This window comes from Dermochelys coriacea, chromosome 21 (genome assembly GCF_009764565.3).
Source record: "Dermochelys coriacea isolate rDerCor1 chromosome 21, rDerCor1.pri.v4, whole genome shotgun sequence".
NCBI classification, from domain to species: Eukaryota; Metazoa; Chordata; order Testudines; family Dermochelyidae; genus Dermochelys; species Dermochelys coriacea.
The window spans coordinates 14,359,974-14,377,216 of record NC_050088.1 but is presented as its reverse complement, the minus strand read 5'-3'; the positions used below and the strand labels follow the sequence as shown (position 1 = coordinate 14,377,216).

The window sequence follows — 17,243 nt, the reverse complement described above, 5'->3', positions numbered from 1 at the left end:
TGCCTCTCGCTCTGCAACTTTCCTCACAAGAGGGAAAAAATTGGATAACATATTTCCAGTGAGGAAGAGCAGGAATGGGACAGGGAACAAGAGCTAGAGTTTAGCTAGGGAGTGTGGGGAGTCTAAAATGCAGGCTGGACTGCTAGGCAGCCTAGAGACCAGAGCAGCAGCCAAGGCATGGGAAGCATAGAAGATGAATTGCTGACGCTGACTACAAGTTCCCTCCTTTCCTAGCTCACATGCTGCGAAGGAAAGAAATTCTAAGCCAGACCACTCAGACAACATTGTAACTGCTGGATTCCATAGAGCAGTGTGAAATGAAGAACACAACTAAACCAATCTATCATTGAAACTAAACATTCAAGAATTGTATTCAGAGACTGTTTTCAGCTCGAGCTGCTGCTGTTGGATGACTGGGGATGGGGTATTTCCTGGGTATACAATGAATTAATAGAACAGCTGCCACCTTATGTGATACCAAGGAATGAATTGGAGACCTCCAGAGCTCAAAGTATGCATTATAACAAGCTAGAGAACAGGATAGGTACCTAAACTCTGTAACATATCCTCTGTGGCTTGGGCATAGATAAGGTCACATAACACATTGTTTAGTAGGTTTGCTGCAGAATTAGGGAGTCTTTGCAATTGAATTTAGGGGGCCTAGCCACAGAATCTGGTCCTAGTGCATCCTGAGATAGACAGGGCCCTGTACATAATTCCTTTGTATTCTGAAGCAATTCACATGCAATGGTGTCTGCTATCCATGCTTTCTCTGGTGCAGGAAGGTGGGAATTCTGTAGTTGATTCGGACAAAATCACAAATTGTTTTCTTTACTGCATTAAACATGAAAAAAGAATATGAATATAGTATCCCATTGTTTATTTTTATATTACATATGAGGGTTTGTCTGCACAGCAGGTGGGAGGTGTAATGTACATGCACTAGTTCTGTTCAACTAGCACCTAGTTCAACTGTATAGTTGCAGAGGTTCAGGCTAGTTGCCCACGTGCAATCTCACCTCCCACTCTAGGTTTGGACTCAGGCAGCTAGCCCAGGCTGCTGCAGCCATGCTGCTGTATTTAGATGCTAGTTCAAGCAGAGTTAGCACGTGCACATCTACCCGAGCTTCCACCTCCTTCCTGCTGGGTAGACATACTCCAATTGATTTGAAGGTGCCCTTACTATTATATGTAAAACTAGCCACACGCAAATACTTTCCCCGGTAATATATAAACAAAAAAGAAATCCAGTTTAAATGACCAGTTAAAAATTACATAAATGCAGCATTTATTCAACCCAGGCCAGAGCCCTTCAATAAGTGTGGTGCACCATGGCCCTGGTCTATGTTTCAGGCAATGGTGTTGCTTTATGAGGCAATATGGTGTCCAGGAAACAAGTGTGATGATGATCAACTGGATTCCACTGTATGAAATTCAAGGATCAAAGCATTTGCAAAGGGATATCTATATATATGTGTGGATGACCAATGTTTATCTGAAGGTGAATTATTTGCAAAAAAGTGTACTGTGCATTTCAAATTCAAAAGAGTCAGGCTGAAGTAAATCCATTCTACCACCACATTCAAATTAAATTTAGGACTAAATCTTGAGGTAAAACACTAGATATTGAAGTGTATGGTTCAATCCTGCACTGGTAGCAGGACTGGTCTAGTGTCTCTCCATCTTCTATAATTAATTTAGGTATTTGTAGGTGGTATCCCATCCATGTACCCAAACTTCTTTAGCTTGCAATAGCCAACAAGATCACAGCAGCATAAGGTGCCATGGCAGCAGATGGAGAAAAGCCATTAAGTTACAAACAGCACATCCTATCATTTGTACACAACAGACACGAGCTCAAAAAGATCCCATTCAGATGCAAAAGGAAAGGGAGAGTCTTTAAAGGCTGTTAAAAATGCCATCTTCAATCTGTTGCTCGCTAGAAGACTGCACCCCATCCTATAAAGTGCTGACCTGGCCATATTTTATGTTTTCATGCTCTCCAGGTTGGATTACTGCCACTCACTCTAGGAATGAGCACCCCAACATTATAAAAAGCTTTAATTGGTCCAGAATGCAGCAGCCCACCTCCATACTGTCGTTGGTTGAGAGTACATCACCCTAGCACTCTGCTCACTATGCTGGCTCCCCATAACACAGCGGTTCAGATTCCACCTCTGCAGGAATTTTTTTTAAACTCTTTATTTAGGAAGTTTGAACAGGTTTACAAATCTTTGCCATGTAAATATCAGAGACAAAACAATAATTATTACAACAATGAGCTTTTAAAGAAACATTTTACAGTAAAGTCATGCTCATATCTCTATTTAACGGGGGTTAACATTACAGAGTGAGTATCTTTACACTTCCCAGACTTGCTGTTTCTGGTGATTTTTATTAAATCTCAGCACTACTCTTTAATGCTTAAGGAACTGGCCCAAGCCTCCCTCTCTCCATGAACTATGAAACCGTCAAGCTAAAGGGCAAAGCTTTCTCATCAAATGACCCAAGAGGGTGTAACAGAACAGTGACTGTGGGTCTTACCACTTACAAAGCTAATCTTATGCCTCACTTCTTCAGCCACAGCTTTTCCACAGCCATAAAGTGATGGCGAAAATAGTCTATCTGATAGGTTTTGTTCTCTCTACAAATACTTTCTGTAATGGGCTGAGACAGTGTAATAAGAAGCTGGCAGCTACAGATCATTTTTCTGGTGTCGAGACCCAAATGGCATCTTTTCTCAGAGATTATTACAGCTCCGAACACTATCCTACTATCATTGGTTCTCAACCTATTTACCATTGTGGGCCACATCCAATATTACCCGAATGGTCCTGAGGATGATGTCACATGGGCTGCAGCTCTGTGCTGATTGGGCCACAAGTGGCCTGCAGGCCGCAGGTTGAGAACCACTGACTGGTTTCTTTGGTTGTGTCAGAAGGCCTGGAGCTCCCTAGCCAATAACTGCTCAACCGCCTTTCCGTCTTGTGTGTCCTGTATGAGCTTTGAACATGCTGATCAAATCCGAGTATAGAATAATAGCATTTAAAAATAACAGTGCAGTGATATATGCCATCATGTGCCAGCAATGCCCCTCTGCCATGTCCATTGGTCAAACTGGACAGTCTCTACGTAAAAGAATAAATGGACACAAATCAGACGTCAAGAATTATAACATTCAAAAACCAGTCGGAGAACACTTCAATCTCTCTGGTCACTCGATTACAGACCTGAGGGTGGCTATCCTTCAACAAAAAAACTTCAAAAACAGACTCCAAGGAGAGACTGCTGAATTGGAATTAATTTGCAAACTGGATACAATTAATTTAGGCTTGAATAAAGACTGGGAGTGGATGAGTCATTACACAAAGTAAAACTATTTCCCCATGTTATTTCTCCCCCACCCCACCCCCCACTGTTCCTCAGATGTTCTTGTTAACTGCTGGAAATAGCCTACCTTGCTTGTCACCATGACAGGTTTTCCTCCTTCCCCCCCCCCCCCCCCCCGCTGCTGGTGATGGCTCATCTTAAGTGATCACTCTCCTTACAGTGTGTATGATAAACCCATTGTTTCATGTTCTCTGTGTGTGTGTATATCAATCTCCCCTCTGTTTTTTCCACCAAATGCATCCGATGAAGTGAGCTGTAGCTCACGAAAGCTTATGCTCAAATAAATTTGTTAGTCTCTAAGGTGCCACAAGTCCTCCTTTTCTTTTTGCGAATACAGACTAACACGGCTGCTTCTCTGAAAACAATGCAGTGTGAGTCTATTAGATCTATTTTATAATAAATTTCCTATCAATTTTTCAGTAATTTCTCTCTGAAAAAAAATGAGACCAAAAAAAAGCACAATCATGACATCACGACAAAGCAGTTAACTAACCCAAACCCACTCACTAGAGGATGTGAGCCCTTCACTGTAAGACAAGCTGACTTCTTTACTGCTGATGCTGCCAGCCCCAGTATCAACTCAGCTCTATAAAGCATTCAGGACAAACATTTTAAAATTCGCCAAAATACATAAAAATATACCAGCTGATATAGAGAAAATAAGGCTGTGGATTCTGCCCTGAGGTCATAAGCCGACCTACTGTAACCTGACTGTTTAAAGGTTACTCCTTCTACTTGTATTAGTCACATGAAATTGTATAATCTCAATTGCAGCCTTTGCCAGCAGAGCTGGAGTGACCTAAATTCTGTCTGATGACCCTGTTCTTCAATTTATTGTTATATAAGGAAGCTGGTGCCACATAGGAGAGATCCTCAGGAAGGAGCCAGGGCTGATCCTAGCAAATCGCTTGAAGATCCCCAGAAAGGAGATAGCAGCTGATTTTGGGAAGGACCCAAGGATCACCAGGAAAGAGGTAAATAACATGAAACATGCTTAACAAGGCTGCAAGCAAACCAGGAAATGACACTCTCTCTCGCTGGGCCAGACTCATGGCCATGGGGTATTTGCAGTGTTTTTAGGGAGAACCCTGCTCCCATCCAGTCTGCTTCTATATCCAATATAGCAATAATGATGTTACTGTGATCGTTACTGACCCTCCCCGTCCCTGCCCAATCCCCCTCCGGAGTGAACCCCATGTGAGCCAATCTCTGCTCCACCCACCACCAAGTCCTGTAGGACAGCACTACAGGTCCCTGGCCATGTCCCCAGGCCTGCTACCCCCATATACCCTAGCCATCCAATGCATTTTGTGAGAACCATAAACTTATTAGTGGGTTCTGGTCTGTCTTTTAATCTAACAGGCTGGTATCCAGTTTAGGCCCTTAAAGTTTCTGGACCCATGTTGCTTATTGAAAGCAATCAGTACCAGCTTCTTTTTTTATAAATTGTATTAAAACTCTTAAATTAAGATTTAAAAAACAAGCAAAAAATTATCACTGAAGCTAACTATCATTATTAGTACTAAACAAATAACTCCATCAAATCAACACGTCATGCCTCAATATTGGATTGGACTTGTATCAACAGATTAGTACCAAAAGTAAGTTCCTAAGCAGGCAGCTGTGTTTGGTTATCGATTGTTACTAAAGAATTTTACCAAAGTCAATCAAATCTATAATTTGAATCAAGTAGCCCAATACTGAAACCAGGTCATCAGATGATCCTCAGAGCCAATTATAAAGCATCCTTCTTATTGTTTGTCTACAGAGGGAAATTACACTGGTGTAAGACAAGGTGTGAATTTAAAGTGCTGTAGTTACACCAATAGAGCTCCACATGTGGACACCTAATCCAGTATAAGAGTGCTTTTTTCTATTTAGCTAGTTATTTTGGCAGAGGTTAAAGCTAAACCAAAATAGTCATTCTTAAACCGGAGTAAGTTTCCACATGGGGAGCTCTATTGATATAACTACAGCACGTTGAATTCACACCTTACCTTATACTGGTATAACTTACCCACGTAGGCAAACCCTAACCCTTTTGTAATGGCGTATACAAACCCCACACTGGGATGGAAGGGGTTAAAGGACAATAATGGGCCCAGATAGCCCGTTAAACCTGCAGAGCATGCGCCAATTGGAGAAAAGATTGAAAAGGGAGCAACCCCAGCTCAGAAGGCTGGAAAAGAGCACAGAGCTACCCTGAAGGCTTTAGCCTCTTTTGGCAGGAGATGCCTCCCTGAAGTACCAGGACTGAACTGTGAGCTTGCTCGGGGATGATGGTTTGATTTTCTTTTCCTCTATCTGGGACCAGAAGCAGAGAGAAGCAGTAGTAGGAAGCGACCTGGGGAGGGTAACTCAGAGGGTCCCTGTGACACTCTGTATCTCGGGGGAACACCCTGTGTCCCCATGTTCATCCTTATATGATTGTGTGTTAGCCAGTGCAAGGTTTGTCATGTAGGGTGTCTTTGGAAGGCTCATGATGCACTGAGCATTGTTGTTATAGTAGTTATAGGTTGTAATTTCATGTATATTGTTATGAGGTTGAAAATGTGTTCTCATGGCTTAAAACAAGCCCAGGCAAAACTCTCCATGCATGCCTACAGCCACACTTTCAGAGCCTTACAATAAAGAAATTAAAAGGCTGGGATGTCTCACAGCTAACAGAAATTTAAACATAAGAATGGCCAGATTGGGTCAGACAAATGGTCCAATCTAGCCCACTATCCTATCTTCCGACAATGGCTTGGGCCAGATGCTTCAGAGAGAATGAACAGGGCAATTTTTTTTTTTTTAGTGATCCACCCTGATGTCCAGTCCCAGCTTCTGGCAGTCAGAGGTTTAGGGATACCCAGAGCATGGGGTTGCATCCCTGCCCATCTTGGCTAATAGCCACTGATGGACCAATTCTTTTTTGAACTCACTTATACTTTTGGCCGTCAGGATATCCCCTGGCAATGAGTTCCACAGGTTGACTGTGCATGGTGTGAAGTACTTCCTTCTGTTTGCTTCAAACCTGCTGCCTATTAATTTCATTGGGTGTTATGGTTCTTGTGTTATGTGAAGGGGTAAACAACACATCCCTATTCACTTTCTCCAAACCATTCATGATTTTATAGACGTCTATCATATCCCACCTTAGTCATCTCTTTTTCAAGATGAACAGTCCTATTCTTATTAATCTGTCCTCATACAGAAGCTGTTTCTAATCATTTATGTTGCCCTTTTCTGTACTTTTTCCAATTCTAATACATCTTTTTTGAGATGGGGCGACCAGAATTGCACACAGTATTCAAGGTGTGGACATATCCTGGATTGATAGAGGGGCATTTACTGTCTTATTATCTATCCTTTTGCTAATGGTTCCTAACATTGTTAGCTTTTTTTGACTACCGCTGCAAATTGAGCAGATGTTTTCAGAGAACTATCCACGATGACTCCAAAATCTTTCTTGAGTGGTAGCAGCTAATTTAAACTGATGGTGGATTTGCACACTATTCATCTCTTGCAGCCTTCTGGACCCTTGTAGGATAGGAGTTGGAACTACAGACCAGGAGCCAGACAGTGATGGCTCAGCACTTCTTTCTAGAGGACCTTCAGATGTAGGGAGACTGGATCAAAGTTTGGAATGGCCTGTTTGCTGATTTAGTGATTTCCTCTCCACAAGGTGATCAGTCTTGGAGATTCTGGAACATCACTCTGCTCTCAGATGACTTGTTGACCTGAGAGGAGAGGCTTCTCGGCCTTACTCTTGATTTGCCAATTTGCTTGCTCCACCTTGCAGCAATTCCCTCCAAGGTCTTTGCATAAGTCAGGTGCAAGGCTTACCTTCGAGCCACAGAGTTGAGTTCAACTGAGTTTGAATTATATCATCATTAGCAAGTGTCAACCAGTTGAAATCCTGCTTCAGATAGCAATTTTTAAAATATTCAGTATTTGCCATATCTTAGAGGCTATTGGTCTGTGACCCCCTCACCTACAAAAAACTATTTATATAATCCAGATACTTTTGAGGAAACGGGCTTGATCTTAACTGGGTAAAATGTTTTAGAGAAACATGTCATCAGTTCATGGAAAATTCAGTATAAAACCCCTATAAAAATAATTAACGGGAAAAACCCTAAGGATATGTCCACACTGCAGTAAAACACCCATGGTTGGCTTGGGTCAGCTGACTCAGGTTCACGAGGCTCAGACTATGGGGCTAAAATTGCAGTGTTGATGTTCGGGCTTGGGTTGGAGCCTGGTCCCTGAGACCCCACGAGGGAGGGGACAACAAAGCCAATGGCTCCAACATTCATTCATCAGCAAAATAAAAATAAATACAGAACTTATTATAGGTTTCAGAGTTTCGTCATCTCCACTGTAAATCTGAACCTAGGAATGGTCTTATTCCTCTTGCAAACAAGGAATTCTAGTAACCTTCCTCTTTTGGAACTGGGCTATGGGTCAGGCAGGTTATCTTCTGAAATCTAAATCTTGATAAAGGAAAGGTTAGGACTCATCAAAATGAAACCCACTGACAATATACAATTGTAAGCGTTGTGTAAGATCTGCATGGCCCATGTCAACTTTTTTCCTCTTCTTTTCCATCTGTCTTTAAAAGTGGAAAAAGCGTGTGCTGATCTCAGTGTCACTCCCTGCCCGCAACGATTCCCCCTCAACAATCAAACACCCAGGAGCTGATTCCTACCCTCAGACTCCATGGCCCCAGCCCAGTTCTCTTGCCTCTCCCAACCCCAGGATCATCACCCATCATGGAATAGTCCTGACAAAATCCATCAGTGTCATTCCCTGCACCCCCCCACCCCAGGAATCCCCCCATAGCTCCCCCATAGCTCCCCCCACCCCCCCGGGATTCCCCCATAGCTCCCCCATCTCCCCCGCCTGGGGTCCCCCATAGCTCCCCCCAGTTTCTCCCCCAGGATTCCCCCATAGCTCCCCCATCTACCCCCACCAGGGGCCCCCCATAGCTCTCCCCAGTCTCTCCCCCTGGATTCCCCCATAGCTCCCCCAGCTCCCCCCACCCTGGGATTCCCCCATAGCTCCCCCCAGTCTCTCCCCCTGGATTTTCCCATAGCTCCCCCATAGCTCCCCCCAGTTGCTCCCCTGGGATTCCCCTATAGCTCCCCCATCTCCCCCCACCAGGGGTCCCCCATAGCTCCCCCCAGTCTCTCCCCCTGGATTCCCCCATAGCTCCCCCAGCTCCCCCCACCCTGGGATTCCCCCATAGCTCCCCCCAGTCGCTCCCCTGGGATTCCCCTATAGCTCCCCCATCTCCCCCCGCCAGGGGTCCCCCATAGCTCCCCCCAGTCTCTCCCCCGGGATTCCCCCATAGCTCCCCCCACCCCTCCCGGGATTCCCCCATAGCTCCCCCCAGTTTCTCCCCCAGGATTCCCCCATAGCTCCCCCATCTACCCCCACCAGGGGCCCCCCATAGCTCTCCCCAGTCTCTCCCCCTGGATTCCCCCATAGCTCCCCCAGCTCCCCCCACCCTGGGATTCCCCCATAGCTCTCCCCCCCCCCCGGGAGTCCCCCATCGCCCCTGTCACGCCCAGGCTCGCCGGGCAGCACGGACCGGAGCGGCCCCCCAGGGGCGGTCCCCGCCGGCGGAAGCAGGAAACGAGGCCGGCTCTGGTGGAGACGGCGGGGCCGTGGAGCGAGGCAGGTAACAGGTCCCCCCTCCCCCCGGAGAACAATGGGCTCTCCCTACCCCCCCTCCCAGTGAGAATGGGACATTCCGACCCCCCCCTTCAGGGGGACCACGTGGTCGCCGCCGCTCTACCACGCCCCTCCACAAAACAGCTGGGCCCTCTGCTCGGTGACAGTGGGAAATTCCTCCTGCCCCCAACAGTGGGGTCCTCATCCCCCAGCGGTGGCAATGGGGCCTCCTGCCCTGTCCCCCCCCAAGCAGTGAGATCCCCCAGGGGTGGCAAGGGGGCCTCCTGCCCTGTCCCCCCCCCCCAGCAATGAGATCCCCTCTGGGGTCGCAATGGGGCCTCCTGCCCTGTCCCCCCCCAGCAGTGAGATCCCCCCTGGGGTCGCAATGGGGCCTCCTGTCCTGTCCCCCCTCAGCAGTGAGATCCCCCTGGGGTCGCAATGGGGCCTCCTGCCCTGTCCCCCCCCCCCAGCAGTGAGATCCCCCAGGGGTGGCAAGGGGGCCTCCTGCCCTGTCCCCCCCCCCAGCAGTGAGATCCCCCAGGGGTGGCAAGGGGGCCTCCTGCCCTGTCCCCCCCCCAGCAGTGAGATCCCCCTGGGGTCGCAATGGGGCCTCCTGCCCTGTCCCCCCCAAGCAGTGAGATCCCCCAGGGGTGACAAGGGGGCCTCCTGCCTTGTCCCCCCCCCACAAGCAGTGAGATTCCCCCAGGGGTGGCAAGGGGGCCTCCTGCCCTCCCCCCCCAAGCAGTGAGATGGCTTCCGGCACAGGACCAATGGTCCCGGGCACTGCCCATACAGAGAAAGACACACAATCCCTCTTCCCCTTCTATCGCACGCACATGCACAAACACAAACACCAGGATCCTCTGGTCCTTTGCCCCTCCATGGATAGTGGAGCAGGAGCCTCCCTTAAGTGGTAGTTACAGAGGGGTCCTCCAAGCCTCCCCTCCCCCAGCTGTGATATGAGGATCCTACTAACCCCTATCCCAATACTGGAATCCTCTGCTTCTGCTCCCCCCAGTGAGGGTGGGGCAGCCCCTCCTCTCTTAGAAGTGACAGTCCGACTGCAAGAGTGGCATCCTCCTGAATGTGCATTCCTGGACCTGCAACTGGTCTGCTGGGTGACCTTGGGCAAATCACTTTCCCTCTCTGTACCTCGTTTTCCTTTCTGTAAAATGGGGATAATGATATAAAGAGATTTTGAGATCTGCAGATAAAAAGTGATAGATAGAACTAGCTATTAGTTTTGGGATGAAAAGCTGAAAATTTCCACGAAACAACGATTCTGGCAAAACGTGTTTAGTATCAAGCCATTTCATTTTGATTTGTTTTGTTTAGATGTTGATATTAAAACACTATAATATATGTGCATAATATTAATTATATATAATTATGTTTAATGTTTTATATTATATTAAAAGTCTAAAGGAAATGAATCCAAAGGAAACATTTTGACTTTACCCCATAGAATAATTTCATCCAAGTTGACGTGTGTCCACGAAATGTTTCCATTTCAACAAAACTGCATTTTTCGAAGGGAAACTGTCCAATTAAAAAGTTTGCACCAGATCTAGTTATTACTATTGCTGAAGGCTGGGCGCTATGCCAGAGTGGAGGGGGAAGACGGGAAAGAGTTTAGTCTGATTTTGATTCTCTGCTGATTTGTAATGAAGGGCGATATGTTTCTTTGTGGGAGACTGGTGCATTTTATGTGTGGGGAAGTGAGTAATGGGGAATAGGAGGGGAGGAACATGTGTTTTGGGGTGGGGGGGTTCATTACATCTGTAAGAACAAATGTGCCTATCTGATGCTCTGTTCCAGCTGTTTGATATTACTTTTGTGGTAACACTTCCCCAAGAACCTCACTGTCTCAGTTGTGCCTGTGTTGCAAAGTGTCATATATTAAACTAGAGCCTGCCCAGTCTAATGGCGGAAAGCTTCTGGCAGTGCTAATCTGCTGCGTGTATCGATCAGTTCTCTTACAGTGCTGTCAACTGTTCAAAGTTTGGTTTTAGCTGTTAATGGGCTTTCCTCTTTAATGGGGATTTGGAAATCCCTCCACTTCAGGAATTCCCTCTTTTACAGATCTCCAGTAAATGCCCAAAATGCCTCACCGGACCATTCATCTCTTCCGGAAGGGACTTCGGCTCCATGACAACCCAACTCTGCTGGCCGCAGTGGAGTCCTCTGAGGTTGTGTATCCAGTCTACATTCTGGATAGAAAGTTCCTGATGTCTGCAATGAATATGGGCACTCTGCGCTGGCATTTCCTGCTGCAGTCTCTCGAGGATCTGCAGAGGAACCTAACTAAACTGGGCTCTTGCTTACTGGTTATTCAAGGAGAGTATGAGTCAGTTCTTCGAGACCATGTTAAAAAGTGGAACATTACCCAGGTGACTCTAGATGCTGAGACTGAACCATTTTACAAAGAGATGGAGAAGACCATACAAGTTCTGGGGGGAGAGATGGGATTTGATGTGCTTTCTTTGATGGGCCACACTCTTTATGACATCAGACGGTACGTAACTGCCACAGGGCAATGATCTTTTGTTTATGTTTAGCTTTAACAAATATCGGTGGGAAATGCCTAGTGATTCTGATTTTTAGATTCTAATGTTTGAGCTTTTAGAGAGTTGAGCTTCTTTGGATGAATGTAACATTGTGTGCCCGTCAGTAAAGAGCAGAGGAGGGAATGTACATGAATTGGAATTGGGGCTGTGACTTGGTTTGCTACTTATAATGTAAATAGTTTATTAATATGCACCCTTTGGCTGTTGGGTTTAGTTCAATCCTTTATATAATCTACTCTCTAAAAAACAAAATCTAAATCGGCAGGGAAAGATGCAATTATGGTTTTTTTTTACCCATTTCATCTCATTATATCAGTGTTTATTTTCAAGCAATAGGGATTTTCTAATCAGCTTAACTTTTTGCCCACAAAAGAAATTAAAATGCAAACACCACCAATCAGATACTGTTTGCGGTTTATTCAAAACAGAATGGCTGCAGATACTAGAGATTCATTAAAAATTTGGAGATCAAATCGTGTTTTGCATTATTAATTAATAAACCCCTAATCCTGTAGACACTTGCGCATGCGAGCAAATCTGTATATGTGAAGCGCCCTGTTGAATTCAAAGGGGTATTTGCATGTATAAACATATTCGGGTGGATAAGCCTTTACAGGATTGGGGCTTCAGTAATTGATTGCTGGACAGAAGTGACAGCAAAGGAGGGCACCATCAACATTTTAACTTCCCCTGTCTGCATGTTTGAGGATTGCTAGTAGATAGATTAATTCAATTGTTTTGGGCTAGAGGATTAAATTTATGATTGCTCGTGGTTGCTATGGAGAGATGGAAATCTCTCATGTTCTGAAACTACATCTTGTTCCCCATGGGGAGAATTCCCTGTGGCAGTAGAGAGGCCCATTTTAGTCACCGGCACTCCATCTGGGTGCTGGGCTCTGCCCCCACAAAACAGATTGCATGATTGAGGTCTTGCGTGGTCACTATCTTCCATCATAAGGCTGATTTCTCCTCCACTCCTCTACACACCACATCCCACAAAAAGGGATGTGTGGCCTTTCTTTCTTGCAGTGTCATCTGTGGCCAGGAGAATTCCATTTTGTTTTAAATTTCTTGCTAGTGAAAAGATTTTAAGTGGATTTAAAAATAAAACATTTTGGAAACCAGCATGGGTAGCCAAGTCTTTCCAGTTCTATTCATATTGTGTTTTAAAAATTGTAAAACTTGCAACCCTGCAAGTGGATTGCTCCAAGTGGACCTGGACACTTGCACAGAATTCCACTGAAGTCAGCGGGGCTTTGCATGAACGCACTGGACTGTGACATCTGTACTGGAAACCTCATTACAGGGATGTTCCATCTCTATGCTATAGGCAGTTTATTCATCAGCTCTGCCTGCATGACTGACACCTGCCACTTCCATTTTTTACTTGGTTTATATTCATACTACAAGTGCTCTTGTCTTGTTCAGGATTTTGGACATGAATGGTGGGACTCCCCCCTTGACATACAAAAGATTTCTTCATATTCTCTCTGTACTCGGGGACCCTGATGTGCCTGTACGAAACCTTACAGCTGAGGATTTCCAGTAAGTAATTTTCATACAGCAAAAATAGACAACCCAGTAAAGAGCTCTTTCTCTCTTGTCATCACGAGGGAAGGATTTGGCCAGTTTAAATGACACTATTGCAGGGGCGGGCAAACATTTTGGCCTGAGGGCCACATCGGGTTTCGAAAATTGTATTGAGGGCTGGTTGGGGAGGGGGGCGTGGCCCGCACCCCCTGACAGCCCCCCCCGGGACTCCTGCCCCATCCAAACCCCCCCATTCCCTGATGGGGGCCCCCCCAGGACCCCGCCCCATCCAACCACCCCTTCTCTCTGTCCCCTGACTAGCCCCTTGCCGTCCCATCCAACCTCCCCCTTTCCTTCCTTACTGCTGCCCCGGGACCCCTGTTCCATCCAACCACCCCTTCTCCCTGTCCCCTGACTGCCCCCCGCTGCCTCATCTAATCCCCCCTCCTTCCTGACTGCCCCCCCCAGGTCCCCTGCCCCCATTCACCTCCACTGTTCCCTGCCCTCTGACCGCCTCGACCCCTATACACTCCCCGACTACCACCCAAACTCCCCTTCCCTCTATCCAACCCACCCTGTTCCCTGCCCCCTTACCGCACCAGGTCAGGCTGGGCTCTGCAGCTGCACTGCCCCAGGAGCTTGCAGCCATCCTGCCCAGAGCATTGTGCCGGTGGCACAGTGAGCTGAGGCTATGGGGGAGGGGGAACAGCGGGGGAGGGGCTGGGGGTAAGCCTCCCAGGCCAGGGGCTCAGGGGCCGGACAGGAGGGTCCCGCGGGCCGGATATGGCCCACTGGCCATAGTTTGCCCACCTCTGCACTATTAGATGATATATTGCATTATTTGAACATGTAATTAAATAATGGGCTGTATGTACAAAGAAAGTGCAGCTGTGGCTAAGAGGGCTAAAATAATAATAATAATTAATACTACATTATTATTATTTTATTTATTTATTTATTTTATAGCACCTAGGAGACCACATTATCGACCGGGTCCCCATTGTGCTAGGCACTGGGCAAACACAGAACAAAAAGACAGTGATACTTAGATGTGTAAGCAAGGGAATATCGGTGGCATTACCTCTGTATGTGACATTCGTGAGACCATTATTGGGATTCTGTGTCCACTTCTGGTGTCCATACTTTAAAAAGGATGTTGAATAATTGAAGGGGTTCAGGGAAGAGCTACAAGCTTAATTTGAGGTTTGGAAAACCTGCATTATAGTGAGATGTTAATGAAGCACAAGCTATTTCGTTCATCCAAGAGAAGATAGTGACTTGGTCATGGTCTTTAAAAACCTACTTGTTGAGCTGTCTTCTATTAGCAGAACACTCTTTAATTTAGCAGATAGAGGCATGACATGAGTCAATGGCTGGAAGTTAGATTTTTACAAGTGAAGGTAATTAACTACTGGAACGACTCTATTCTATATAAGTCTTGTATCATGCGTCTCATCATAATGTCTCAGCACCATCCTACAGTGCATTAAGCAGTGACAAACATTCATCAGGTGTTACTTGGTCTCTCATTCTCTCCCCCAAGGGAAAAGCATATGCAGTAGAATATCTTGTTTTAGATAGATACTTTTTTAAAAAAATACATGTTACTATGTGCTTGTTAGAGAAGGCAAGGTCTCTTGGAGTGGAAGGTGATATGGTTTGTGATGGGCCTTAGTTCCTGGGGGAGTTCATTCCACTGTCTCAGTCTGATCTCCAAGGAAGTTCTGTCTCCTGCACAGACAAGCCTTACCCTTACAGTAGATAGTTCCATTGGACCAGAGGAGTGGATTTGTTGACCACAGTCTACATTCTGGAGCTTTAGGCTCCTTTTGATACTGTGGGCCATGCTATGGAGTGCCTCGAAGATAAGGACTGAGACCTTGAACTGGATTCAACATTCTATGGCAAGCTAGTGTAGGGAACAGAGGATGCGTGTCATATATTCCAGGTAGCCTCTGATGCTAAGGAGACGCTTAGCAGTGTTCTGGACTAGTTCTGTTTTTTAAGTGCTGAAGCTCATGGCCAGGTGTGTTGCATTGCTGTAGTCCAACTGAGAAGTGACAAAGTCTTGAATACAAGCCAGGCTATCATCCACCAGGATGGGACGGAGTCTCCTAACCAATCAGACAGGATAGAAAGCATTACTTGTGAGTGCTGCTGTCTGAGAGCCTAGCGTCACCAAGGAGTCCAAGAGTACTCCTGGCTGTGAACTGAACTGACCAACTTTGGGGGTGAACCTTCAACCAAATTCTTCAAAATGCTCTGCCCACCAGCATCACTTCTGTCTTGCTCGGGTTCAGCTTCCACCAGCTACACTTCATCTATGAGCTGATCTCATCCAAACACTGGGCCATCTTGGTGGTAGTGGTGTGGTCATATGTGGTGAAGGGTGGATAGAACTGTGTGTCACCATCATATTGCTGGCAGCTGAGTCCATGTTTTCTGACCAGTTCACCTAGTGGCTGCATATCAGTGTGGTAAAGTCCTGGAGAGAGAATTGATATCTGTGGCATTCCACAGAGGTCTAATAGTGGAGCTTTAGTTTCCCATCACTTCTTGTTGGGTGCATCCCTCCAGGAAGTACTGAAACCATTTTAGTGTACTGTCCTGTTTCCCTGCCCCCTCTCTCAGGTGAGATAGCGGTGCCCAATGGTTGACAGTGCTGAATGCTGCAGAGAGGTCCAGGAGGATGAAAATGGATGTTTGTCCTTCATCGATTGACATAAGCAGATCATCTATCTGTGCCACTAAAGCAGTTTCAGTCCCCTGTCTGGGCCTGAATCCAAATTCTGCCAAGTCTAGATTATTGGATTCAGTTAGATGAGCTTGTAGTTTGCATTTAGCTAACTTTTCTGTGAGCTTGCTTAGGAATGGGAAGTGGGTAGTTTGACACTGGGTAGTAGTTGGCGCAACCTGATCTAACTAGCGTGGGTTTCTTGAGTGTTGGTGGGTCTGTTGTGCATTTGAAGGAGGAAGGGAATGACTAACTAAGGGATGTGGTGGAATCTCCATCACCTGAAATCTTTGGATGTCTCTTTCTAAAAGATACGCTGTAGCTAACCTGGAAATCATAGGGTTAATGCAGGAATCACTTGGTGAAAATCTGTGGCCTGGATTTTGCCAGGGGTTCTACTACATGGTTACAGTGGTCCCTTTGGGATCTAAACTCTATTCATTTAATGCACAAGGGGTCAGGATTAAGGTTACACGGGCATTTACTTCATCAGACCTTGCTGATGTAGCAGATGAGAGTACATTATGTGTGTGTTTTCTGTCATGCACACAGATGTTACTGAGGGAAGCTGAGTCAAAGAGATACGTTTGTTTTTTTTTTTATTTTGATCTGAAAGCAGTGAAGTTAGTGAGCCAGAGGGGAGTTGCACCAGGGCAGGAAAGATAGTGTAGTAGATAGAGCATTGGGCTGGAATTTCAGACACTGGGTTCATTCCCATCTCAGTCACAGACTTCCTGTGTAACCACAAACCAGTCACTTAATCTACCCTGTGCTTGAGCTCCCATCTGTAACATGGCCCTCACAGGGGTGTGGCAAGGATAGAATTGCTTGATTATGGTGAGACTCCCACTTAGTCCTGCCATGAGTGCAGGGGACTGGACTAGATGACTTTTCGAGGTCCCTTTCAGTCCTATGATTCTGTGATTACAGTGGTGAGAGCTGTGTGAGTGGATAGATAGACTGATTTATGGGTTCTCTTACACTCCGTTTACTTTTCCTTATTGTTTTAATTCCTGGTTATCTTTTTAAATACATGATGAAAGCTAAAGAGACTCATGCTTGCTTAGTGCTGTGTTCCATGAAGGGCTCACGTTACGCCAGTGCTCCGAGCTCTGCACTGCCTTCCAGTTCCTTTCCAGGTGCCGCTGAAACGTGGCTGCGCCCATGTTTCAGGGTGAGTAAAAAGGCCTTTTGTAACCTAACTCTCTTTTTGATGTGGGTGCTGGATGACTCACGGCCCCTGACTGACCCTCTTCTTTTCCTTCCTATTTGAAGGGAGACACCCCACCCCACTGCGCATCCATCATCGTGGGGGGTGGGGCCAGCCCCAGCAGCAGAAATGTGGGGTTGCTCAAAGGGCC

General features: G+C 46.2%; 1 protein-coding gene across 3 annotated transcripts in view; it reads left to right on the top strand.

The window, feature by feature from the left end:
• The first annotated feature begins 4,236 nt into the window (after positions 1-4,236).
• Positions 4,237-17,243, top strand: part of LOC119846382 (cryptochrome-1-like) — a 43,399-nt gene continuing 30,392 nt past the window's right edge. The window contains exons 1-4 of one of the 3 annotated variants that reach the window (XM_043500474.1): positions 4,237-4,364; positions 6,902-7,057; positions 11,134-11,566; positions 13,047-13,163. In XM_043500474.1, the coding sequence (XP_043356409.1) occupies positions 11,145-11,566; positions 13,047-13,163 (539 nt within the window). In that variant the 5' untranslated portion in view covers positions 4,237-4,364; positions 6,902-7,057; positions 11,134-11,144. Of the gene's footprint in view, positions 4,365-5,567; positions 5,651-6,901; positions 7,058-8,984; positions 9,059-11,133; positions 11,567-13,046; positions 13,164-17,243 lie in introns of those variants that run through there. The other 2 variants (XM_038379981.2, XM_038379982.2) reach the window with 2 other exon arrangements.